Source organism: Pagrus major, chromosome 1, assembly GCF_040436345.1.
Source record: "Pagrus major chromosome 1, Pma_NU_1.0".
NCBI lineage: Eukaryota > Metazoa > Chordata > Actinopteri > Spariformes > Sparidae > Pagrus > Pagrus major.
This window is the reverse complement of record NC_133215.1, coordinates 20,382,230-20,409,272: the sequence shown is the minus strand read 5'-3', so window position 1 is coordinate 20,409,272 and position 27,043 is coordinate 20,382,230. Positions and strand designations below refer to the sequence as shown.

General features: G+C 41.1%; 3 protein-coding genes across 3 annotated transcripts; all 3 read left to right on the top strand.

Annotated features, from left to right (window-relative positions):
* LOC140997033 (ras-related protein Rab-3D-like) lies at positions 1-7,975 on the top strand. Its single transcript, XM_073467337.1, has 5 exons — positions 1-122; positions 2,167-2,400; positions 6,198-6,316; positions 6,924-7,048; positions 7,224-7,975. Exons 2-5 carry the CDS (start codon positions 2,167-2,169, stop codon positions 7,409-7,411), a joined length of 666 nt encoding a protein of 221 aa, XP_073323438.1. The 5' UTR covers positions 1-122; the 3' UTR covers positions 7,412-7,975.
* A 626-nt stretch (positions 7,976-8,601) lies between these two features.
* On the top strand, positions 8,602-15,346 carry tspan34a (tetraspanin 34a). Its single transcript, XM_073471372.1, has 8 exons — positions 8,602-8,690; positions 10,640-10,716; positions 11,683-11,898; positions 12,722-12,796; positions 12,906-13,013; positions 13,324-13,455; positions 13,561-13,659; positions 14,874-15,346. Exons 2-8 carry the CDS (start codon positions 10,660-10,662, stop codon positions 14,928-14,930), a joined length of 744 nt encoding a protein of 247 aa, XP_073327473.1. The 5' UTR covers positions 8,602-8,690; positions 10,640-10,659; the 3' UTR covers positions 14,931-15,346.
* Positions 15,347-20,833: 5,487 nt separating this feature from the next.
* Positions 20,834-22,235, top strand: dand5 (DAN domain family, member 5). The gene is made up of 2 exons (XM_073483432.1): positions 20,834-21,310; positions 21,948-22,235. Exons 1-2 carry the CDS (start codon positions 20,834-20,836, stop codon positions 22,233-22,235), a joined length of 765 nt encoding a protein of 254 aa, XP_073339533.1.
* Positions 22,236-27,043: the final 4,808 nt, after the last annotated feature.

The window sequence follows — 27,043 nt, the reverse complement described above, 5'->3', positions numbered from 1 at the left end:
GGGAGCGGAGCGCCTGAAGAGGAGCGCCCGACAGCAGCGCACACCCATCGGCTCTGAGGTCGAGGTGGAAGACGGCAGGAAGGACAGACAGGGAGGAGACAGACTCATAAACAACATCCGAGGTGAGAGACGCTCACAGAGCTTTCAGTCACGGCGGAGGGTTTGTTTAAATGTCACCAGGCTGTGGTTGAGCTGCCGTATGGTAGGCAAATTAGCCTAACAGTTACTACAGTGTCAGCCTACGTCTCATTCACTATTATATTGACAGAGTATCAGGCTGCTTTATAAAGAAATAATGAGAGTGTCAACAAGTGTCATCATCCAGAGTGCGCACACCCCATTTCCATCAACTTCAGCCACTTCAGACCAGATGTCAACATCTGTCGCTCCTGTATCATGACGACCTGTTTTCTTCACCCAGCATTACAAACCTCCACACACCAGTTTGCACTTCTTTTCATGCTGATGTCCAGGCGCATGCGTGAATATATCGGTGTACAACAGCGGATACCCGCCGGCCAGTCCCTACTTTATGGTCTTGAAAGCGGTAAATGCTGAGCTGGTCTCCAGAGAGATCACAGCAATCAGGGAGGAGTGTGTAGTGCAGGCTCTATGACAGAGGAGGGTGGAGGGTGGGTGGGGTGGATGTGTGGTTGAATGGATGGCTCGGCCTCCTCATGATGCAGAGAGATGGAGGAAGGAGAGAGTGTGGAGAGGGTTAGATATGGATGGATGATGACAGGAGGGATGCATAGATGGATGAATATGAGGGAGAGTAGAGGACGATAAATGGATGTGTGTGTGTGTGTGTGTGTGTGTGTGTGTGTGTGTGTGTGTGTGTGTGTCTAAATGGGAGTGTCAGTGTGTCGACGAATGGTCAGATGTGTGATGGATGAAACATACAAGGAGGGGCGGAGGATCTATTGCCCCTTGCCCACCGCTCAGCGTCCACTGATCCCATAAGTTTGCGTCCACGTGACGGATGTCCAGAGAGGGCAGTGGGTGAGGGATAGAGGGAGAAACAGTGGAAGGAGCACGCCTCGGCCGTGATTCACAGCACGAGAGGGATGAGAGCGCTCAAGAGGGATGAGGGAGGAAGACGGACGATTTTTAAAACAACACTTCCATTTTCCAGCATCTGCTCAGCTGGATGAATTTCAGGCATGTGAGGGCAAACCTGAATTCTCAAATAGCGGAGATTCCTCACTCTGACATTGGAGCACATCAGTACTCTCCTCTCTGACATCCAACCCCCGCAGTCTTTAAATAAGCCTGATGGAGCCAAATCATACTCACCACTCATGTTAAATGCCAACCCTCCAGATCAGCTCTTTAGCTGCATGTTCTCACCAGAATAGACTATTTATCAGCTGAAGAAATACTTGACATACTTGTTGCATGTTGCGACCCAGTAGCTGGGTGGTTACAGGGATAATATGTCTTTAATCCGATTGAAATCATTCTGATTAGTGATTCCAACTTAAAGGTGCACTATGTAGGGAAGACATCGTGGAGAAACCATGGATGGAATTTGGGGTTCGGTGTGTTGCCCATGGACACTTCAGCATGTCGACTGCAGGGGGCCGGTGATTGAACCACCGACTCTGCGTTTGGAGGATGACCGTTCTACCTCCTGAGCCGCAGCCGCCCCAGTTTTAATCAGAATTGAAACTATTTTGACACGCGCAAAGCAGTTCTATCTGCTGTGAGGCGTTGAATCTGCTAAAAGTACAACAGCAGAAGAAGAAGAAGAGGCTTTACTGAGAACATTCAATTCATTCACTCTGTTCATACAATATTCCGAGACCGATTGTGTTTCTGGTTTAGCGGATGCCGGCTTTGTTCACTGACTCAAACACTTATTTGAACAACTTGTTTTGAGCCTTTCGACCCTCGAGGCGTTCAACAATCCTTAAATCTTTTAAGATCTCAAACAAAAATGTTGTATTGGCCAATGACAGAGCAGTTTTGTTTCTCTCCCTCCCAAACATGCCACCTGAAACCAAAAGAAAATTACAATTATATCGGAGAGAAGCAGCAGATCTGGAACAAAAAATGATTGCCGATGAATTTCTGTCAATCAATTAATAAATTAATTGTTTCAGCACTATTTGTTTGCAAAGTCCATGTATGGTCACGTATTCCATCCGTCCTGCTCCTCCACAGATGGCACTAGCCAGAGATCCAGGGACAGGCCAGGAGCAGAAAGATGCCGCCGACCAAAACTTTGACTACATGTTTAAGCTGCTGATCATCGGCAACAGCAGCGTGGGAAAGACCTCCTTCCTGTTCCGCTACGCAGACGACTCCTTCACTTCAGCCTTCGTCAGCACGGTGGGCATCGACTTCAAAGTCAAGACCATCTACAGGAACGACAAGAGGGTCAAACTTCAGATCTGGGTATGAAAAATATACTGAAACACTGATCCCAGAAATATGATATATAAACAATATTAATCTCTACATGCTGGTCAGAGATGTCTCTGGTTTTGAAATGTATTTAATTCACAGTGTTCAATGAGCCGTTTATGATGGTAGTTTAGATATTTTCTGTCCAAGGACCAATTAGTGATCACAAGTAGTGATATCTCGGAGCCCATCGGCTATCGTCTGATTTAACAGCAACAGCCTATATTTCCTATATTTGGCTAATATCTATAAACATATGTCTGCCAATGAATGCAGATCATTTCTTAAAAAAAGCATCACCAGACACTGGCTGGTGGGTTCTGAGATAGCTTTTTGGCCCACTTTACCTGTATGTAACCAAAGCCCACTCAAATATAATACTTTACAAACGTAAACCAGAATGCTTCTGACACCAAATCTTGTCCCTTGTCGACAGATCCTGTACTCATATGCACTCTGAATGTTCATAGAAATATCAAAAGCCATACTTTACAGATGAAGATATGTGACTATCTTAATCTATTGTAGTTTAAAGCAATATTTTTAAAAAATCAATAGATGGCTGTTGTGCTGTGGAGCTGAAACTATGGCAAAGTGTCCTGACATGAAAAAGATTCACAGAGAAAAGTTTGAACTATCCTTTACCTTCCTTCACCTTCCTGCTTTCAAACTGTTTGTATGCACACAGTCTAGTTTCTCCCCTGCAGCAGGAGGAAAGAGTGGAAGTCTGGCAGATAAGAAACTATACAAACTGATGTTTACTCAGTGCAGAAGCTGAGTTACAGTTTGACCGTTTTAACTCAGCACACAAAAGTTTGAGTGCTGAGTGTAAAAGCCTAATGTCTGTAGTTTTGTTTTATCGCGTTTTTTATTAACTGCTAGTAGTGCAGGTTGCCTTGTATTTGAATTGACGTCACAAATGGCAGACAGCCTGGAAGAAATTGGATTTGGAGACCTTGTTTGGGCCTCAGTTTTTGTAATCTCAAGACTGATTTACCTCTGTGCATGTTTAACAGTTAGCTCAGGGCAAGTTGTCTTGAAATTAGCCGGTACATCTGCACACAGACACTGTTAGGAAAGATTTGGGTCACTGAAACTGGATGACAACACTAATTTTATTCTTATTCTTGCTTTAAAGTATTTGCCCTTTGCTCTGTTTGTGGATTGAAAACAACTCAGAGACTTTGACGCACAAACACTCTAAATTTAAACCCAGATATGATTGTTTTAGTTGGGTCAGTTCAGTTGGGAATTAGCTGCCTCTCACATTCTTACAAATGATTTTTTTGTGATATGTTATGGTCTTTAACCAAATGTATTCATAAAAAATAAGAAATATTATTGATCAATTAAATGCATACAAATCAAAATCAGTCGCAGATTTTACTGACCTTTTCATGTGCCTGGTGTTTAAAAAGAAACATAACCCTGCACTGATCAAAGGGCCACAATTGACCCTCAATATCAGAAAAGCCAGATATGGATCATGCTGTACTGACCTGTTTTGGCCACCTCTTGACCAAAAGAAGACCGTGAAGAACAAAAAATGTGCCTAGTTGAGTTTGTTTAGTAGTCCGTATTCACACGGCAGCCATTTTCCTCACATTACACTCAGGTTAAGAAGCTCAAATGTTGGTACTGCTGTGTCCTAGAAACGTAGGGAATCTGACAAATTGTTTGTCATTTCACCACTTCCTGAATGATCAGCAACTGAAAAGACAAGGGATAGTGCGTTCGATATAAGTTTATTTGACTTGCAACTTTGAACACAGGTGCATAATATAATCCCAGTGTTCAAGCTTCCCACCCTGAGCTAACCTCATGGATGCCCAAACTTACTCCCTTGGGTCAAAACTGAAACTGAGCGGCAGGGTCCAGGTCCAAAGGTAAACACCTATAGTATAGCAATTTCAATATGCAAAATGGAACTAGGATCCCAACTGACTCTGAAGTGTCACTACCTGTATTCTCGGACTGTGAAAATGAAAAATGAATTAGGGATCCCGCATAGTTAAAGCATATTTTTCCTTAAAAAATAAATAGCAATGAACAGACAGTTATATCATAATTATCTAAAGGTGCAGTATGTAAGAATTTGCCACCTGTCAAACTGATGATAGGGGGCAGCATTTTGCCAGAGCTAGAGGTCCAGACTGTGAGCTGGGAGCACCAGGGAAATGTAGGTGCTTACACCACTAGCACGGGAGCTTTGCACCAGGACAGGCCAGGCCAGGGCTAGCTGGTTAGCATGCTAACTTCAGTAGATACCTCTTCAACATGATACTTCCCATTCTGTTGATAATTTTAGTTAGTTTTTCAATCTTTCAAACTAAAATTCTTACATATTGTACATTTAATTATATATATTTTTTCTCTTGAAAAATCTGGTGGGCCGATTTGAACCTTGTGGCGGGCCAACTTTGGCCCACGGGCCCCACTTTGGGCAGCCCTGGTCTATAGGATTAAGAGTCTAGTTAGCCTACAGCAGAGGTATCAGTTTATAAAAAGCTGTGACACTCATATAACTGAGGTCTAAAGAGCCTCCTCATAATTTCCAGTAGAAAGCTCAGGAAGCTTTTTCATTACACACAACAGATAAAAATTACACTGTAGAGAGCAAACAGGTTTGACACATAATATATCAGCAAAACTGAGTATAAACGCTGCAGTCTCTTTAATGTCAGAGCTGTAATTTACTCGAGGTAATTAACGGCATTTACCTCTAAAACACAGCAGAGTGAAAAGTGCTTTTGAAAGTGTTGTTACGTAACACACACTGTTTATCGTCACCCCGTCCCCTAGTTTGCCCTCTTACACGCTGCTGCCTGTCATGGATGTGGCGTAAACTAATTTCTCACACTGTGGAGTTAATGACAGTTGATGTTTAACATCGTCCCCAGACGGCAGGGTTCATGAAAGATGCATGTGTTTGAGCTGCTGGAGCTGAATGTGCTTACTGCGCAGACTGACACCCAGGACAGATCTATTACTGAATGTTAGTGGAAGGCACGGACTCACCCACAGCAGTGCTATTAGATGAAAGTAATACATCTTCTCTTTTTTTTTTAGCTTAATATATTCAGCATAGCATGGCTTCTCTGCTCTGCCTAACAATGATACAGTTGCATACTTTTTCACAAGGAAGGGAAAATGGCTGCTGAATGGGTTTCATGGGGCCATTAAAACAAGATGAGCTCATTTTTATAAAACCCTGCACCAAAGTTTGAGACGGTGGTAACATCTCATGTGACTGCTCTGACATATAATGCAGGTCACTGCAAGCCGTAAATCCTCACCTTCGGAGTGAACATTTAAACCTTAGATTCATCAGTTAAACTCTTATTTTTTATTCTCACCAGATGTGTCTTTTAATGTTTTACTAGTTTTCCCACAATCAGACAAGAGGCTTAACAAGAAAAATAACATCTTCAGGCCTCAATTTTGCCCCTTGAGGCATGGCTACAGAGCAAGGAGCACATCCTGGTGTATTTACAGGGTGTGGCAACAATCAACACATGCAGGGAGGGATTAACTTCTGTTACAACAGAGTTAATGATTCACCGTTCCTCCTCAGGAAGCAGGTTAACCATTTCTTTTCTTCCCTCAGGAATCTTTTCATGGGAGGGATACGTTTGTTGTTAAAGTTAATGATAAGGACTATACTGTATATGTGGGAAGGGGAATAATATAACTGTGACTATGCTGTTCTCTTGAGATTGACATGTGGTTTAAACAATAAAAGTCCCATAAAAGACCCAGAATTTCTCAGGTGTGTCGTTTTTTTACAGGACACAGCCGGGCAGGAGAGGTACCGGACCATCACCACAGCTTATTACAGAGGAGCCATGGGGTTCCTGCTGATGTATGATATCACAAGCCAGGAGTCGTTCTGTGCTGTACAGGACTGGTGAGTAAACCCCCGCATGTTACGCCATGCTGTTAAACCACCATGTTTGCCTGTATGTGTCTGTTATCCAGTAGCTGAAGACACTTGTTTGGAGTTGGTCTTTTTTGTTGTTATTGGTGTCGATGACCTGGAGACACCCTGCCGCTCTTTTGCTTTGTGTAAATACACAACACAAAACTTGGCAGAAATTGTTCCATTTTTACAGCATGCAGCGAAGAAAAACTGCAAATAACCACAAACACAGTAGAAAGTTGTTCATATAGAGGCACATATCTGACAATATACCTCCACAAATTGTAAAATATTTACTGTAGTCAAAGCATAAAGACCTACTGATTCAAATCCTACAAAACAACAGCAGTATTGAAGTAGAAAGTAGCAGAAAGTGCTAATACTCAAGTAAAGTACAAGTACCTCAAGATTGCACTTAAGTTCTGTATGTAAGTAAATCTAGTTAGTTCCATTCCAACACTGGAATATTATCACTGATGGCTCATTTTTTAATGTCACAGCTGGTTGAGGTGGAGTTGACGTTACCTTTGAGATCAATGTAATAGAGTAGCACAACAATGAAATACTCGTGAAATGTTGTGTCGGTGTTTCCCAGGGCAACCCAGATCAAGACGTACTCGTGGGGGAACGCACAAGTAGCGCTGGTAGGCAATAAACTGGACCTGGAAGACGACAGGCAGGTCCCAACTGAAGATGCCCAACGACTGGCTACAGAGCTCGGTCAGCACACACACACACACACACACACACACACACACACACACACACACACACACACACACACACACACACACACACACACAGACACACTTTTATCACAGTCAGCGAAAACACACAAACCAAACATCACTTATTAATCATCTCTAACTCTTCTTCCTCTCCCTTCTCTCTCCAGGCTTCCAGTTCTTCGAGGCCAGTGCCAAAGACAACATCAATGTGAAGCAGGTTTTTGACAATCTGGTGGACGCAATCTGTGAGAAGATGAACGAGAGCCCCAACGGGGAGGTCAGTCCAATGGCCAGCAACAAGGGAACCGACCTGAAGGAGACGCCCCGCAGCAACCAGGGTGGCTGCGCATGCTGATAGCTGGAAATTCATAGAAAGCGGGTTTCATACTCACAGTCAAAGATCTCTCATTGTGAATGTACTTTATCATATGTTACTGCAATACTATCATGGATGCTTGGCTTCCCTTATATTTCATTTGATCTTTTCCCAACTTGGTGGCAACTCTTCATTGTAATTTGAATGCGACTGTTACGCTGAGATGCCAAAGAGCTGCTGTGCCTTCTGCCCGACACCTCTGCTTTATTCTCTCTAGTCTAGTGGGTGAACAGCACCTGTTGCAGGCGAGGATGTGAATGAAAGGCGATGAAACAGGTCAGCATGGAGTGGAGATCACTGTGATTTACTTTAATCATGCTGCCCCCCTGTGGGTGTCGCATGAAAATACATCACTATGACTCGTTACCGCACACTGTGTATCTTGTGAACCTGCCCCGTGTGATCCTGCTGAGGAAGAAAAAGCTCACTAACTGTTCAGTCCAAAGTCAAACATACCTGAAGGTTGAGGTCAAACATACCTTGATGGTGCTGTGTCATTTCAGATCCATCCATGTTTTGGAGGGATATTCTCATTTGCTTTTAATTTATAGTGTTCTGTGTTTTTTAATGGTTAATGCTTGTTCAATATTTCATTTTCCAGTTTTATCATGTCCCTCTAAAAGTTGAGATTAAAAGATGTGGATCAATACATTATGTCTGTTGGTTTTCATTTGAGAAAATCAATGAATGCTACTTTTCTGTATCAAACAACTCTTTTAAATAATAAGAAAAGTATCTACACAGTATTGACAGTTATTAGTAATCAGTCACTACATTTTATCCCCAAAGTGTTTTCCCATTCATTACAAAATGAAACATTCATCAACTTTGTGTTTATTCCCATCATAAAATGATTTAATTCCTTGAATTGGCCGCTCTCTTTGAAACAGTCCTTGAGCTTTGTGTTAATGTAAAGAATCATTAATGAAGATTAATATTATTATTTGGACCATGACTTGGTTGTAAAGTTGGTGGTTGTGAAAGTTTCCCCTCTATTTTTAAAAGGGGACTTTGGTCACCAGGAAGTGTTGCTTGCAAGTCGGTGACATGTGTGTCGTGTAGGGCATCAACTATCTGTGTGTGTGTGTGTCGGTGTCGGTGTGTGTGTGTGTGTGTGTCGGTGTGTGTGTGTCGGTGTGTGTCGGTGGGTGTGTGTGTGAAACCCATGAGAAGATAAAGGGGCATGTGCAAGCCTCGTTGAGCAGACACTCCTGATTGATCAGACCTCAGCGGACGGACAGACTTCTCTGCAGTACAGGTAGGAGCTTCATACTTTCATACTTTTATTAACTGTATGATTAACAGTTAAAAACCTTTTATTTCTAAACCAGCCTGAAAACACAGTATAGTGAATGAGCATATGACTTGATCTGGTATGCTTTTGCCAAAGTGAAGAGTTAACAAAGGACTTTTTATTTGATAATTAAGGTTCTTGGTTGTTACCTGATGTCCATTTCCCTGTAATGTCCGAGTACTGACATTTTGTTGAAGCTGTTGTCTTGTTTAATGGGTGATAACACAATAATAACCACCTACAGACTTCATAAGCCGAGTATCATCCAGCCCAGTCCTCTTTAACAGTAACATGTATAATAAAAAAACTTGGACTCTACCTACTAAACTTCCTCCTTTGGCACGAACAGAGCTGATGCAGGAACCTTAAACTGTTTTTCTCTGACTTTGCATTTTGTCCTGTTTAGACGCCTCAAGTCTTCCATTAAATGTATTCAAATAAACAGCATGCAATTTTGAGGTCATGTAGACCGATACTCAACTTTTGGAGCCGATGCTGATATTAGGGATTATAAAGCCGTGATGAATGTAACTAAGTATTGTACTCATGTGCAGTTTTGACATACTTGTTTTTTAGGGGGTATATCGTACTTACAAAGTACTTACAAACATAAATATATGTATAATTTACTTTTACTTCTACTTTTGATACTTGAGTACATTTGTTGCCAGAAAATTACTATTGTTACTTAAAGGTGCTGTATGTAGTTTTTTAAAAAGGAATTTAGAAATTCAGAAAGGTAATATTTAGAATATTAATCAGGTAATAATATACTATGACATTATATTTCTTTACGATAGCTTAACTTTTACTCAAGTGTAACTTCTGGGTACTTTTTACAACACTGGTAAAAAGTTTCTAAATCAACACATACACTTGTATGGCAATGATCCTCCATCCTGCTCTGTGTTGTAACCTCTCTAAATAATACTTTTCTTATCAGCGCATATCGGACCACATATATATACCGATACAGATATACTGTATCTGTAACAGGCCAATATCTGCCGATGATATCAGCCAAGCCATATACTGGGTGTTCTCCAGTGTCATGGAAACGTTTTATTGCCTCTTGAAAAACAAGGAACAGCTGCTAACAGACAGTTCCAGTCAAAGTTGCAATAAGGAAGAAAAATATGATCAATAACCATAAAAGTGAGTTCACTTCTCTGACGCAGATTGTAGATGGAAAAAAATGTGGTGCAATGTTGGGGACAAGGTGTGTGTGTGTGTTTTATGGTTCTTCTGGGCTCCTTGCAGTTTGACTACCAGTGAGTTGATAAGAAGATACCTTGACCTCATTAATCGTTTGCCATTCATTTTATGGCATTGGAAAATTTAAGTTGTTAACATTTAACAGAGCTTGAACAGAACAGAGCTTTGGACTCTGTTAATATAGATAGGGGTTATAATTTTAAGGTTTAATTGATAGATTGCACCAGACTATAAAATATCCTGTACAGTTTTACAATGAAGAATATACAAGTTCAAAGCTGGGGGAAGTGAATTTCTCTTCCTTTGTGTTCAGGTGTGTGCTTGATAACGCTTGAAATAACTCGCAGGCAAGACAAATTTAAAAATAAAGTGTGGTTACGACTTCTCATACTTCAACCGAAACCTTGGATTACGTCAGCTTGAAGCACTTTTTATTTACTTAAAGGAGATTCAGACCCCTTCTGTTTCTGCCGGTGACTGTGGTTAATGTATAACCAAAGCAAATGCCATTCGACCAATGTTGGTGCTTGTTTGTGTTGAAAGCCATCCTCATGTCATTGATTTTCCTATGAGAGATAAAATGCAAAGTTGTCCACATAACCAAAATCCCCTCTGTGATAATTAAGGAAATGTTAGCAGTTATACTGTCATTTAGTGAGCAGATCAACTAATGATTTTTTCCTTTTTTTTTGTAACAGACAACAAACAATCAGCCAAGATGTGTTGCTCCGGCTTTCTCAAAATGATGATGTTCATCTTTAATGGCGGCATCTTTGTAAGTTGGAATAAAGATAACCACTCATTTTCAGTTTCTGCTGTCATGCTCATACTCATAGTCCAGCTCCTACAGGAAAACACACTGAACAGCATGTGTCAAAGAGGGCAAGCCATTACCTTTGACTTTGTATAACATTCTCCTTTACAGCTAAACCTGAAAAAGAAAAACATTTTGAACATAGTCTTTACATTTAATGGCTCTCTTGCCGAGACATGAGGCCTACAAGAAGTTCAATACCACCCCTGTGTCTTTATGCTAAAGATGAAGCTTAATGGGGTCTCCGACGAAACTCCAGGAAGTCACAGCTCCCAGCCAAGAAATTGTCTGACACATAACCTGCCGTAAACTGCATGCTAAGCTAAGCTAACCAGCAGCTGCCTTACCATAAAGACATGAGGGTGGTATCAGTCTTTTCGTCACATGCTTGCCAAGAAAGCTAACTGTATTTGTCCCCTATACAATCATGTGTTTCACAAAGTGGTGAACCTGGTGAGGCTGCCCCTCTCATACATAATCACAATACTACCACCTCTTGCCAATAAACCTGTTTACCTGGGGAATGTTCCCAACAGGTGTTCCCCTGTTCCCCAGTCTTTTGTCACCCCTGTCCCAAATCGTTTGGGATTTGGGGTTAAAAAGGCTTTGCACATTCTGTTTTATTGATGTTTTACCCTTTGGAATCAGTCTGTAGTTATCAGGCTGAACTCATGCTCACCTGCTAATGACGTCTCATATCTGTAGCTCTCACGACAAAACAGGTATTTTTTTTGCGAAACATTGTGCGTCTTTTATGGTACAGCTCAGCGTGACTTCTCTCTTTAGTGCTTGATTATGATAAATGTAACTCCTTTCATCATGTCACCTGTCTGTACTGTATCTTTTCACGACTTTTCCATTATTTTATTCAGTCTTAATGCCAAGTCCATTCTCACTCTCTCTGCTCTGTCCTCACCCCTCATGTAGTTGGCAGGTGCAGCCATCCTGGGTGTGGGAATATGGGTGAAGGTGGACAGTGGTTCTCTGCTGGGTGTACTGGATAGCGTGGAAGGCGCTCCGTCTGAGTTATCCCAGCTGGCCAACATCAGCTACATGCTGATCGGAGTGGGTGCTGTGCTGGTGGTCATCGGCTTCCTGGGCTGCTGTGGAGCTATCAGGGAGAGCAGGTGTATGCTGCTGACGGTGAGCCATGTTTGATAGGTTAACTTCCGGTCAACAGGCTGTAGGACTTCATTTAAAGGAGACAATTTCATGTCAGTTTTGGAAAAGCTTGTGGAAGAAAAATATTATTATTATTTACTTATGTTCTGAAGACAGGAACATATCTGGGCTTTCCTATGTTTTAAATAATGCCACGTATTTCGTAGCTAGAGATTGAAAACTTTCATATTGTATTTGACCAAAAAAAATTTAATCAAAATTAATCATGCGATTGGGGCTTGAATATGTAAGAATTGGCCACCTGCCAAATTCAACTTAACTATAGCTGCCGTTAGCTATGCTCAGTTAACCGTGCAGCTAGCGGTCATAGTAGCTGACTGCCCAGATTGGGAGGTACAAAATGGCTAGGGGCTAGCTGTTGAGCATGCTAACTTCAATAAATTTCTCTGCAACATAATACATAGACATCCTTGCCACAACCACACCCGACATGCAACCATAATCAAAACTGTTATCCCTCCATATTCTGTTGATAATTTTACTTTTAATTTTACTAATTTAAAACTTTAAAACATATTGCACCTTTAAAGTCGTGGTTGTATGAAGTCTAAGTTACATACTGTATAAAGCTGCCTTCTTTATCAATAAAAACAATTCTTAAATTATACCTGGAAAGCAAAGAAAACTACCTTCATATCTGGAAATTTGAATTCTGATAGCAGTAAATGCTGAAATATTTCATGCTTATGTTTGATGGCCTAAATGTTATTTGTTCAGGTCTGTTCATCACTCTGTTGGCGAGGCTTGATTTTACAGTGTCATTTATCATTTTCTCCCCATTCAGTTCTTCAGTATTGTCCTGATTCTGTTCATCATCGAGGTCGCAGGAGCTGTGGTGCTGCTCGTCTTCCAGGGTTTGGTAGGTGTCTTGCAAAAAAAAAACAAAAAACAGAATTAGATCAGCTCAGCAGCAGTTGTCAGAATTAGCAACCAAGTACCAATGATTGTCTACTTGTCCACCTTCTCAGGCTGATCAGCTCCTTCAGGGTCTGGAGGATGGAATTAGAAAAGACCTCACAGAAAAGTACGGGGAGAATGAAGGTGTGACCTCTCTCTGGGACACCACCATGGATCAGGTAGTGTATTTTAAATGATATTTTACGGTGATATCTATAGTCACAGGCAATCATTTGAACCAATGAAAGCAGTGGCTCTTTGAGCATACACTATGAGTTGCATTTTCTTTTCTTTGTTTCTTCCCTAATTGAAAGAAATTATAACCAAAATTGTGTTCTTTTAAGAGATCTCATATGAAAAAATTGAGAACTTATTTTTTCATTTCATAATTGACAGTTAGACCTCTCATCACAGCAGTGCTGATAAGACTATTAAACAGGTTTTGTTAAGATTTGGGACTAACACTTCCTTTTCCTCGTTTTCTTCTAGTTAAAGTGCTGTGGAGGCAAGAACTACACAGATTTTGATCAGTCCCCATATTTCAATCAAAATCAAGTTTATCCAGATACATGCTGCAATGCAACCATCCCCGAGGGTCAATGCAACGAAAACAGAGCTTCGGTACGAGACCAACTAACTTCATGCATGTTTATAACATAATCTTTCATTTTGATGAAGTGCAACAGCAATACCTTATCTTAACTAAAACCTCTTGTTTCTCTCCAGGCCATTATGGTTGATGGCTGCATCGACAAGATAGTACAGCTGCTAGAGGACAACGCTGTGATTGTTGCTGCTGTGGCTCTTGGAATCACTGCTCTTGAGGTACAGAAAACCACGTTAAACAGCCCAGGTGCTTTACATTTTCTCTCCCAGACAGCAAAATGTACCAGATACCCTCATCCAGCCCACATACCGCCTGGAATGATGGCACTGAATAAACCACATTTGGGCCAGTTCTGGGTTATTTGGTTCACTCTTGGCTGACATCTGGCCATGCTGCCACAAGTAGGAGTGGACCGCCCAAGTGCGATCATTCCACGCTGTATGATGAATATATCTGGTGTCGGCTAGATCTGGGCCGCAAAAAGCAGCCAGCAGAGTGCTGCTTACTTTGGCCCCATAGCTGCTTTTATACAGAGGTCTTGGAATAGAAATTGTCATTTTTGTTTTCATTGCTTGTTATATGAGTTCGGCCACTTAGGATTGCAGATTTTGGTGTACTGGTAACTTATAGAGTAAAGGGAAAGAGTTTCAGTGATTTTCATAATCTGTAGCAAATAAAATTTTGTGTAGGCCACTTAGCTAGAATTCTTACACAGACATAAACGAAACAAATATTTTGGACCCAAAAAAAGTTTGTAAAATTATTAATTTTCAATCATAATACTGTTTTTAAGGAAAAGAGATACTTTTATTCTGCACCTTTCTACAAGCTCTGAAGATGTATTATTTAAAAAAAAAAGATTTGTCTATATAGATGTGCCGCCATGAAAATTTAAAGAACTAACGAAGAATGAACTAATTTGATAAGCGATTATTCGTTTCAATCATTTTTCGAACGACAATGTCAAACATTTGTCAGTTTCAGCTCATTTTCTTTTTGTTTCAATCTCCTCTCTCACAAGAAAACAAGAATACAAGAAAATATGATAAACATAAAAACAATAAAAGATACACACGATTAAATAGTGAACTATTAATGACTACAACCTAGCTTAAGTGGCTTTAAATCAGAATTCTAGATTTAGTGTTAAGGTAAAAAAAAGTTACATAATGTTGCTTTAAGATGCCAAAAGACCAATTAAAACACACATTGATTGCGAAGGATGTTATTCTGTTCTCCAAAATAGCGAAACAACTGGAGAACTATTTCCTGCGATTCAGCCAAACTCACACACAATAAAATGTGCCTGGACAAAAAGGCACTTTGGACATCAGGGTCAAAGGGGCAGGTGCAGCACTGTTAGCTCCCCCTCTGCACATACCTGCATTACACTGTGTTCAGATGACGTGCTGATGATCTGTTGTCTTTACAGATTGCTGCCATGGTCGTTTCGATGGTTCTCTACAAGAATATTGGCAACAAGGGGTAACGCTCCCTGTCTGGGATGAGATAACAACACTGTGATTTGTGGAGAAATTGTACTTGTAAGCAGTTTTCTATGTAAAAAGGTTTTTTATGTGATTCAAAACAGGCAGATAAACTTTTAGTGCTCTTCTTGTGTAATGGCACGTAGAGCATTGTTATGACATCCAGGATGAAGAGGTCGTCAATGGAGTTGATGTGTTCTTCAAAACTGTATTTGTACAGATTTATACTGTGATTTATTTATGTTTTAAGAAGGGCTGACATCAGCTGACTTTATATGTGCTGATACATATCATGTGTAATGATGCACAGGGCAGAACGTCCAACAGTTCTTTGTGTCCCTCACATTCACTTCAGTTATATGACAAATTTATTTTTGTATATTTGATCATATTGAAATAATAAAGATCACAATCTTGACTTGTTCTTTCATGTATATGTTGATTCTGGTTAATTTGTCAGAAAAGATTAAAAGCAAAACTATGTCAGATGATAATGGAAAATATATCACCTACATAAAATGGATTCCTGACTAAACAAAACATAACTAATATATATATATATATATATATATATATATATATATATATATATATATATATATATATATATATACATATATATATATATATATATATATATATATATATATATATATATATATATATATATACATATAACCCTATATATATATAACCCTAACCCTAACCCTTTGAGTAGATGATCATTCAGGAGAAGGTTGATTTCAATTAAGTCAGGAATTTTCCACCAGGGTTGCTGGTTTTATCTGATCACACAATCACATATCTATCACACCAATGGAAAACATCAAGCATCAACAAGACTAAAAGTACTTTTACTCCATCTAGCGTATTATTTTAACCAATACTAACTCCAAACCACATGTGGCTAGGAATGATTGACTGAAAGAAGTTGTACCTTCTGATAAATACTGAGCAGAGAGAACTTTTGCAAGTATTCCCGACGAAATAGACGTGTCAACCTTTAAGAAACTGCCGAACTATTCATTAAAGCTTCATTGTATTTATATCCCAAAGGATCACATGACTACTTGTTTATGAAATGGGTCACAATCCATGGATAATTATCTGCTTTACACTCTGTGGCTCTCAGCTCTGTGGCGCTACTTAATGTGTTTTTAGCTCATTGATATGGTTTTCAGGCCTTTATTGCGTTACTTCAATTTCATCATTCTCATAGTTGTTTTAGCCACAGCAGGCAGCTGTTTCCAAGAAAAGGCTTGAAACACCCTTAAAAAAACAAGGCTGAGTTTAGGGCCCACATTCTTGTGGCCAGAAACATGAGTGACAGCTCATGTGACCCTGTACTGTAACTCTTACATGGGTAAATAAGCAACTGTTTGCTCGCAGGTTTGCATCATCAACTTTATGTGTCTTGTATCAGCTACCCGTGTGACCAAAAAAATTTTCGTAATGCAGGTTTAAGGGTGTAAAAAGTGACTGGGAATTTAAAGGAGAAACTCTTGTCAAGTTTAATGGCCTTTTTTTTTTTTTTTTTTTTACAGATTTTTAAATCATGAGACCAAGGCCAGTCCTTCTTGGTACTAGACTTAGTAACTCTTTTTACATTTGATCTACACATGCTGAATAAGAAAAGGAGCACATGATTTTTATAGCCCCGATAGAAACATTTGTGGTTTTAAGTCCATCAGTTTTTCACATAAAGCCTTCCAATCACAAACATCCTGTGTGTTGTGGGGTACTTCTTGCTGCCAGTTCGGCTGGCCATTAGCACAGATAGTTTATACAGTTGGACCTCAGTAATAAATAATAGGAAAACGCAGCTATTAAATTGCCTTATGTACGAAATGGAAAGGTGAGTGTGTGCCATATGGTCTAGCCTTATGGTCCAAAGTGCTTTAATCACTGATACATAACAAGACACAGATTACAGTGTATCAGCGTGAGTGTGTGTCTAGTTTAGTGTAGTGTGTGCTCACTGCTGGCTGCTGAAGCGGCAGGTTCTCCCGTCACATGCTGTGTCATAGATACCTGATGACCCTCATCAGTGGCATCACAATCTGCAGAGTAGAGGTGGCAGTGTCTGTTTTTGTATCAGTGTGAGCTCTGTGGCCATCCAGCCACACACTAGACTTCTGAGTGTAAAACTTGGGGAGAAATACAAACATTACTTTTTTTCCACCTGTTATTTGGCATCGTTTTTTATCATCAAAGGTTTTGGAGATCTCACAGGTGTTCACTGTATCCCAGGATGAGAACATCTTGCAAAGCCGACCTTTAAATCCAGTATATCCACAGAATGTTTCCACTTTTTTTTAGCAACGCTGTTTTCTTCTATTTCTGCTATACACTATGTTTCTTGTGCAGATATGTGACTCAAGTCAATTAGTCTAAGTCTCAAGTCATTTTTTCTTGGGCAAGTCAAGTCAAGACCTTAGTTAAGGCAATTCAAACCCCAGGTCATGTCGCTTTCTTTTCCACCCAATAAACTTAACAGTAAACAGTCTTTATAAATCTTTTATCTAACCTGTTTTAAAAAGTATGACAAAAAATGTAACTTGTTTCTTGAGATTCAGTGACATAGTCAAATCTAATCAAACAAAAAGGTTTTCTTAATTTCTTCTCAATCTGGCCACCTTTGTGAGCCTTTCTCTTTCAGAGTTCTCAACCTCACACAGCTCAGATGTTTCAGTTTTATATTCACGCTGTAGACGTCACACAAATCTTTTTATCTGCTTTTATTGACTTTAATTCTCTTGGTTACATCAGCGGCAGGAGCAGGAAGTCAACATAAAATAAAGTCAATAATACTGAGGGAAAGATGGTTTGGGACCCTTGTTTCTGTTTTATCACAAAAGACGTGGCTGAATAAACTGTTTCGAAACTGACTTTCCCCTTTCTGAAAAGAGGATTCATTATAATGTTGAAGGCCATCTTCAAACTGCCACGTTAAACTGTGTTAAACCCCAGTGAGAGGCTCAAACAAAATGGTTTTATTAGCCTTTCAAATGTCATCCAAAGTTCACTGAGAACAGGGCGTCTTTTAAACAGTGACAGAGCAATGGGACCAGCAGGAGTGATAATACTTTGTAAACTCTGCCCTCTTGTGGGAAACATTTATTCTGCAGCTGGAGGGAAATAATGTCCAAGATTAACACTGAAGACATCCACACACGTCCCTCATTACTGATAATACTGCAGTTGCTTAGGAACTATAGATCTCACCCACCAGTGTTCAGATCAGGTCAGTGCAGAAGAGAAAGTGTTCAGATCACAGACAGTGGGTCATTTGCCTTCCTCGTTCGTGCATCTATCCTGACCATAATGCTAAGTGGTGGATGGGAAACAGACGTGTTGAAAAGTGCCTCTTAACACCGAGGCCTTTATGAGAAAGTCAAACACTCTCTCTATTATAACATTGTCAGCTGGTTGGCCTTCAACAGTCAGTGTGTGATCAGGTCACGGGTGACAGAGCACACTGAAGTCTAATGGTGTAATGATGGTGCGTCCAGGGAGAGGCTGAGAAGATGCCTGTGGGAATAAATGGACAGGAGACGGCTTGTTTACAAAGAGGGCATAAACTCATTATTGCTTTACAGCCAAAGTGGTAAAAACACCTGCTGAATAAAGAAGACTTTTACTGCTGACTATCAGTCTTCCTGATGCTGTGGGCTGGGACGCAAAATAGTTTTAGTTTAGTTGAACGATTATCTGCTCATCAACTTTTGAGCGTACTCTTTTTTATTGTGGTGCTGAAAACAAATTTCATCTGTATCTGTAATTACTAGTATACAGGATGCAAAAGAAATCTAAACTTACTTGTTTATGGTGGCTTTGAAGGGACATAATTCATTTGTATTGAATGTTCAGTCACAGGATCTCAACCATTTCATTTTTCAGTGAAATGTTAGCAGTGATTGAATGTAACTAAGTACAGTACATTTACTTAATTAGCGTACCATAGCACATTTTGAAGCGCATGTACTTAACTTGAGGCCACTTTAGACTTACACTCCACTACATTTTGTAGGAAATCTTGTATTTTTACTCAACTACATTTATTTGAATGTCTGTGAGACATGAAAGGCATTTATATTTGTTCATCAATAACTCAAGTACAGTTACATTACTGAAATATTACTCAATTACAAGTAAAACCACTGGTATTAAAATAATACTTACGTTAAAGTACAAAGTATTCTTCTCAAACACTACTCAGAGTATGAGTTACTTTGTAACTGTTGATGTTTAATGCCTTATAGCAGGCGTTCAATCAAAGAGGTGTCTGTTTCCAAAAAAATTCAGTCTACATTTCTGCTCTGTTCTGCTCAGTGGTCATGGTCACATCTCCAAACCTGGGCCTGCTGCAGAGTCTTGTGTTTTTTGTCCGTATGTCAGGGTTTTCATCAGCCCGTTTGTGATCAGATAGCCTTATTGGCTAAAGGTTTAGATATTATTCAATTTGTACTCGGTACTCATTTTATGATTTAAAAGTTACTGAGTAAATTACATGGTGTAATGCATACTTAAGTACGAGTGAGATTTTGGAAAAAAAAACTACAAGTGCCCCAAAAAATACTTAATTACAGTGATTTGAGTAGCTGTAATTAGTAACATCCACCCCTGTCCTCTGGACCTAATCCAGCTTGGTCTGGTGGCAGGCTTTCACTGAAAGTCTCTCAGGTTTGCACTAAACTTGAAAGGTCTGCTTTTAGTTTCTATGCCCCGACAACCGGGAAAACATTACAATCACCCTAAAAATGAACAGTTTGCCATTTGGTGAATTTAAATCCATGACAATCAACTACTCAGCTTCTGTTTCTACCTGTTTTAATGAATTGTTTTTGTATCTTGTATCTTTTATGAACTGTATTTATACACTTGTTTTAATGAAATGTTTTATTTTTTTTAATCTTTAAATATTTGTCATTTAAAACTGTTACTCGGCATCATTGTAGATGAGGGCCTGTCCTCATTGATCTTCAAGTTTAATTTAACGTAATAATAAAATAACAATTAAAACATGAAATGAGAAAATACCTTCTGGAAGAATGCTGTTCATACCTCCTGTGGTGCAGGGACATGAAGAATCTACAAAGGAGCATTGAAGCTGTTCTGGCAGCTCTTATTTATTTATTTATTTATTTAACTTTCCATGCAACTCAAGATTAAAAAAAACAATTAATAAAAACCTTAGAAGGGGACAGGTCCCTCTCAATATTTAGAAAATGTTTTCTGGGGGAAAATGCTACAACAAAAATAAGTAAAAGAAGAAGTTACTGCAGTAACAGGACTATTATTTTGAGTAGCCACTTTCCTGAGAGCCTGACTGCATCGTTATCCATCATATTTTGAATTGTCAGCTGCTGTTTCCGCTTTAAATTGATGCAGAAAACACACAAATTGCATGAAAAATCATCAGAATGCAGGAAAATTAAGTGTTCAACATGTGCCTTACCAACATGAAATGAACCTTTGCCCTTGAATAAAAGTGATCCAGATAACTGAACTTCCTTGCTACAAATAATCCGTGCAGTCAGCTCCAGATTTTTTATGACCGTGTTTTTAACGCTCACCTTGAAGCTGAAATCCTCTCAGTCTGGCGACCATCCACGACCTGGAGTTTTAAGCTTGGTGTGATGTCTGGTCTGGTGTGGGAATTGCGACACCTTCTTTGCATTAAAACACAGGTGAGAACTGGCAGCAGCCTATATAAAAGACTCCCTCCATCACACTGACAAAGCACTGACAGCAAGGTTGCCATTTGGAACCTTGGACCATTTGACCAGACAAAGATTTGTTTATTGAATTTTTTCTGTAACTTTTTAGTTGTTTATTCAGTTTTTCAAATTAATTGCATAATTTCTATTTCTGCTTTGAGCCCCATCGCTTTTGACGTGAAACAATGGCTTTCTCTATCAGCCTGATCCTTTTTTCAACCTGGACAGCTGTAGCTTTTACATTCCCTCACAATATTTTTGACAACATTGTGAAAGGGTCACGAGTCGAATATGAATCATCCGGCGGTGGACCAGATGAATCCGTCCGGGGAACAGTTAAGGTTGTGCAGCTGGACCCTCGTGCCCTGGCCCACTCAGGGTTCTTTAGAAGGGGACTGACCCCGAGAAGAGTCTCGTCCCTGAGCCCCAGATTGCCCTTCCCTGCTTTCCTGTCTCACGGGCGTCCAGGTCCAGCTCTGGCCCCAAAGACCCCGATGAGTCCGCTGCACCACCTGAGCCCCAAAAGCCCCAATGAGATGGAGCTAAAGAAGGTGCAAGGCATGCAGATGTGGCAGAGAGCCATGAGTAAAGGAGAGAAGATGTCCCTGCCAGTCAGCCTGAAGGACACAAAACAGACGTGCGCTGCTGTACCTTTCACTCAGGTAAGAGGAAAAGATTTTTATTACATGTGCCAAAAAAATACATTTGAAGAACTCACTCATGACCCGTTTACTCAACATAACCTACAGACCGCAGATCAGATCATGTATGAACTATTTTCTTTCTACCAAACTACGCCTGCACAGAAGGAAGTGTACATTGTAAGCAGATAATAGGAAAAAATAGGAAAAATAGGAAAATCCAGAGGTATCCTTTAAAACATCCACTGGTGTGACTGCAGTCGGCCATTTGGCAGCCTTGTTGGCTGTAATAACCTTCACCTCCATCTCCTCCACTTCCTGACATGAAAGAATAGGCATTTAATGTGAACGTGATATGCCACGTTTGCTGCACATGTCAACCTTGAACGTATCTGTGGTTTGCAGAAACGTTAACTGCTAACATTATATCCTGGAGACTGGGCTGTGAAAAGAGTCATTGTTGACACAGTCAAAAAGAATAAAGCAAAGTAAGGAACAGTTTCAGTGGCAATAAGAGCAATGTGTGTTCACTCAAAGGGCTCATTCCTGCTCTGTGATGGTGTGGAATCACATAAACACAAAGCGATTTTTACACCCTCAGAGGTAAAATTAAGACAATATTGCTGAAGCCTATTCTCCCTCTCTTTCATCCTAACAGCGTGTGACAGCAGACGGATGCGACACGGTAACAGTGCACAACAAGCTGTGTTTCGGCCAGTGCAGCTCCCTGTTTGTCCCATCTGAAGGGGAGTTTGCGGGGGCCTTCCACCACCACCACCGGTCCCCCTGCTCACGCTGCGCCCCGTCCAAAGCTCACACAGTGACTGTGCCCCTGCGCTGCGGGGCCGAGGTCCGGGAGAGGCGAGTGATGGTGGTGGAGGAGTGCAAGTGTGAGACGGGCCGTGAGGAGAAGAGCGCAGAGGCTGCAGCTTCCGCACACCTGTGACTGCGTTACAGCTGTTCTAACAAAAAAAACACAATGTATTTGTCGTTTTCTCTTAAGGAAATAGAGCTGCAGGTTAAGATTTCATTTGGATTGACACCTTTATTCTCTGTCAAGTCACTGCCAAGATATGGAATATGTTTCATAATGTGTGTGATAATTATTTAGACACTTGTAATTTGATTTACATATGTTGTTGTCTGTGTGTATCTGTTTTCGTTTTGAGTCTGAATTTGTTTTTCAGAGTAAAATATTCTGGTGGTTTCTTCCACCACTGATTGATGACAAAATGACCTATATTTTGGTCATGCGATTTACTGATGGAGATGTCCACACTGGACTTGAGTTCATGTAAAAAAAAGAAAAACGTGTCTAGATGAATCTAAACTGAAATATTGTGATGTGTAATATTGTCATTAAAACGTCTTATTGGTCCACATTCCTTTTGCCTGGCATTTGCTAATTAGTTTTTCTCTGCCAACACTGTTAGATTTACAAGTGCAATTTAGTTTGCATGCAAAGCTCAAGTAAAAACATGAAGAGCATTTGTTGTTTTTTTACCACCCACTCTCGCATTCAAGTGTTCAAGTGTCAGCTCCTATATTTTATTAAAAAGCCATGTCCCGCCGACTTTTAGCACATAGCACTTACATCTGAAAGCACCCAACTAGAGAGCAAACGAGCTATTGAGCGTGGGTACTTAGCGGTAGGCAAACATAATTGTTTCAGCATGGACCCCTGAATTATGTATAGGAACCACCTATTCTCATGCCCAATCTCTTTTCAGTGTAGTTGTGGGAATTTGAACATCCTTCACCACAGATGCACTTGAGCGAGCGGGCATGTGTGATTATGTGTGTATGTGCTCTTTTTTTCAGTTAGGGCCCATAAAACCTATTATTCATTTATATCCTGGCACCTGGGCCTGGTAAAGTGAACTCATCCCACACATCCCTACATACATTCCCAGAGGAGCATAAAGAAGGGGGCTCTTTACGTTGCCTTGGCATGCTGTCAAAATGACTGTTTAGATGGCCATTTGCATTCACGTGGGCTTTCTGAAAAAGTGAAAGCGTTCATTGCGCTACGGGGGTGCATTGAGTCCCTCGGATTCCATTAGCATGTGATTAACATCTTGAGTTGATGGCTATATTTTCCAAGATTGATGGGACAAATATTTGCCCAGGTCTTAACTATGAGGAATTAGGGGCCACTTTTAATCAGGCACTTGTTTTTTTTCTTGATATGCAGAAAGTGGAGAGGCTGGGGAGGCTGACAGTGATCAAATCCTGCTTTTGAAACTCCCATTCCTCACAGTGAAGAAGGCTGTTTGTAAAACTGAGTTATTCATAAATAAATCTGCACATGTGTTTCGTCATCCATCTCTGTCTTTACACAATGCTGCACTTGCTATCTATAATAATCCACCCACTGTGCTGTTGTGCCTGTGACGGCGGTGGCGAAGGCAGCGTCATGATCTCACTATCCCGCCGTCTATCCTCTCCAAACTCTGCACCTCTCTTCTTCCTCGCAATCTTTTGTCTTTTTTATTCTGGATAAAAAGGGAGATAAAAAAGAAAATGGGCATAGAGAAGGGAGAAGAGGAGGAGGTGGTGGAGGAGGAGGTGGTGGTGGTGGTGGTGGTGGGGGGGTTGTTGATTGAACAAACAAGGTGCACAAGAGAGTGCACCACTTAGCAAGACAGATGTCAGCCCCCTTTGCATTGTGGGATCCGGCGGAGCACTCCTGCGTCATTAAGGATGGCCTGGTTCCCATGGCGAAGGGAAAGGAAGGAGCGAAAGGAGGAGGGCCCGCTGCCAAGTTCAGCGCCTCGGGGATCAGATCAGCGTCACGGGGTGCTAAGTGGCCTAGTTAGCGCTTTAAAACGCACAATGAGCTGCCTGCTCTTTCTCTGTGTGTGGAGGCCTTTTAACTGTCAGACGTGGAAATGGTTGGGAGGTGTGCGTGATGGAGGTGGAGGGGGTGGACTCGAGCAATATCAGGTCAATCAAGGTGTATCAAGGGGGAAATGAATTATTGAGGAAGGATTTGGGGCCTGTTTTGGCACATTTGCTTAGAAGTTTTACTTTGAAAATGTTTTTCTAGACCAGTAAATACTGTTAATTAACTGTATGTGTGTCTGGTGGTAATTGGCTTGAAAACAAATATTCCCAAATTAGATCATTTTGAAGCTCTTACCCCTGACTTCCTATGTGTCCCGATGTGTCTATAGCTATGGCTGAGCAGTCAAAACAGTGCTTAGCTAACTGACTAGCTGAATAGTGCTGGAAGAGGAAGCTCCACCAGATTTTCCTCAGCTGCTCGGGGCTCTGCTGGAGCTAAACCGTCATGGTAGACTGGACCAAACTGGACTGAGGATCAGGCTCCTAGATCTGGCATTAGCAAGTGAGAGCGGACAGGGGTCCATCGTGCACTCTCTGGAAAGAAATCGGGATGGTGACAGGGTACGCTGGGAGAAATGTGACGACCTGTTAAGTCATAGACCAGACAGAGTCTTCTCACCTAAATCCCACCGGTGCAGGTGTACTGCTGTAGGTGTCAGGCTCTGGGTGTGAGAGTGTCTGGACCACAGCTAACATCTAGCTCCCCGCTGATACGGTGGTACAGGCTCGCTCTGTGGTGTTAGTCTGGACCAGCTGGTCAGAGTTGGCTCCGCAGGAGATGGTGCCCCGGGCTAAAGCCTGCCAGCCTACTGCCATTCTGCCTGGCTGCCAGCTCGCCTGCCAGGCTGTCTGTTGGGTGCTGAGGAGGACAGAGAAAGGTGTAGCCTGCGGATGTGAACATCAAAGTTTGTCATTGGATAAAATCCCACAGTGGTTTTAGTAGCTGTTACTATCATTACTTCTACCGCTGTTGCTAAAAGTACCGCAACTAATGTGTAGAATGAAATAGATGTGTGTGTGTGTGTGTGTGTGTGTGAGTGAGAGAGAGAGAGAGCACCTTCTTTGTCTTTGTGTCTGCTTGATGTGTGCTGACAACAGATGTAAGTCCTGTAGATCCATATGTGTACAGCGATCGTTCTCTCTCTGTCTGCCTCAGGCTGTCCTCCTAAAGGACAAATGAGGTGAGGTACATCAGGTAAAGAGGGAGCCAGAGGTTGAACATCAGGAGATCTGACATACGTTCACTTTTATAACGTGTTAAAGCAGTGATTTTTCAATTCTGTTCCTGGGGGCCCCCTGCTCTGCATTTTTTCCCTGCTCCAGAACACCTGATTCGAATTAAGCTCATCATCAAGCTTTGCTAAAGCCTGATAACGACCTATTCATTTAGTGTATATCAAGTTAATCTGTAACCATTCTTCTTGTTCATACTTGCCATTGAAGAATATCTTCTTAATACGCTTTCAGTTTAAACTTACAAGAGGTAACTTCTGCCACTAGGGGGCTCTCTATCAAAACAAACCAAAGTATTTTTGCAGAGTGCTGTATGGGGAGCTGCAGCTCAGCTGCTTAGATCCAGACCCTCTGAAGAATAAACAACTGGATTCACTTCGGATTCTGCTTTGATCCGGGACTGTTTACCGATGGGAGGAGAGCTCAGAGATTAATTTTAAACTGCAGAGTGCAGCTTTTGCACACCTTAAGATCGACAGGTGCGTAGGAGAAGACCGAAGGCCGAACAAAATCAGGAAGAAGACTCCACACACTGCCCACTTCAGTTGTAATTAAGTTTATTGACAACAACGTTTCGGTACTTAGACCTTCATCAGGTTATCTTACAACACAACGGGAGAGGCTGAATTCAGTGGGGCTGTGGACTCGCGTCACCCAATCAGACTACACCACAGACAGACATCCCTCAAAATCCCATCAAACACACCTGGACCAACAAATCTACACCATATCAAACTTTGGGATTTAAAAATGGATTTATCTTCACTCCAGTTTATCAACCTGACTGCAGCCGCGATCCGCTGAGCTGACATCTGTTTTCGGGCGTTTATGTTCTGTAGGGTTGAATGCAGACAGAAGCTGGAGAGGAAATGTACTTTACTTCATGAGCAACATTACAGAGAGAAGAGGGGAAAAGAAGAGAGAGAAGCAGAGGCTCTGGTGAGTACCAGAATTTACGGAGAGTTTTGAGTTTGAATTTAACCACACAGACACACACACACCTACAGAGGGTGCCGTTCCTCACTAACGTTAGCTCACGGCTAGAGTACAGTAAAATAAACTGACTGTTTTGGGCAGATGAACACTTGAGCAGATAAACACAAATGTTCTTGCCGTCAAGCTAGCCACAATTGATACGCACCATTACCTTGAGTGAATGTTCACACATGAACATTTCAATCAATCTTGACAATCTAAATAAATTCACCAAAACAGTCTTGGTTTGTTTTTCCACATCATCTCTGAGTTGCTAGTATTAGATCCTCATTTCACAGAGTAAGTTGTGACAATAATCCAGCTCTATACGCTGTTTTCACCCAATGTGGATTTCTCCGTCACTTCACTCCCACTGCTGCACACCTCTCCCGTCCTTACCTGCTGTGTCTCGTCGTCCCTGGAGTCATAGCTGCTGTGTCACCTCCGTAATTTATCCTCTACAGTCTCGGAGGCTGTTTTCAGTTTGGTGTCTAGCCGTGTGAGCTGGGCCCCATGGTGACTCCCCATGTGAACTGAGGTCCCGGTCCTGACAAACTCTTGGGGACCCCTGGCTCTAAGGCTAACTAGTCATGAGCTAATAAGCTAACGGCAACTAGCTACAGCCAAGGATAGCTAGCAAAGAGCAGCAGTTTTCGGTGACAAGTGATATGCTACCTCCTATGTCTTTGAAGGTAACAT

Excerpts from the sequence above, each read along its gene's own strand:
- LOC140997033 (XM_073467337.1), top strand. The coding sequence starts at position 2,167 with ATGGCACTAGCCAGAGATCCAGGGACAGGCCAGGAGCAGAAAGATGCC. Across the intron at positions 2,401-6,197 it reads GGGTCAAACTTCAGATCTGG|GACACAGCCGGGCAGGAGAG; the intron begins GTATGAAAAATA and ends GTTTTTTTACAG. Across the intron at positions 7,049-7,223 it reads ACGACTGGCTACAGAGCTCG|GCTTCCAGTTCTTCGAGGCC; the intron begins GTCAGCACACAC and ends TTCTCTCTCCAG.
- tspan34a (XM_073471372.1), top strand. The coding sequence starts at position 10,660 with ATGTGTTGCTCCGGCTTTCTCAAAATGATGATGTTCATCTTTAATGGC. Across the intron at positions 11,899-12,721 it reads GCAGGTGTATGCTGCTGACG|TTCTTCAGTATTGTCCTGAT; the intron begins GTGAGCCATGTT and ends CTCCCCATTCAG. Across the intron at positions 13,014-13,323 it reads GGGACACCACCATGGATCAG|TTAAAGTGCTGTGGAGGCAA; the intron begins GTAGTGTATTTT and ends GTTTTCTTCTAG.
- dand5 (XM_073483432.1), top strand. The coding sequence starts at position 20,834 with ATGGCTTTCTCTATCAGCCTGATCCTTTTTTCAACCTGGACAGCTGTA. Across the intron at positions 21,311-21,947 it reads CTGCTGTACCTTTCACTCAG|CGTGTGACAGCAGACGGATG; the intron begins GTAAGAGGAAAA and ends TCATCCTAACAG.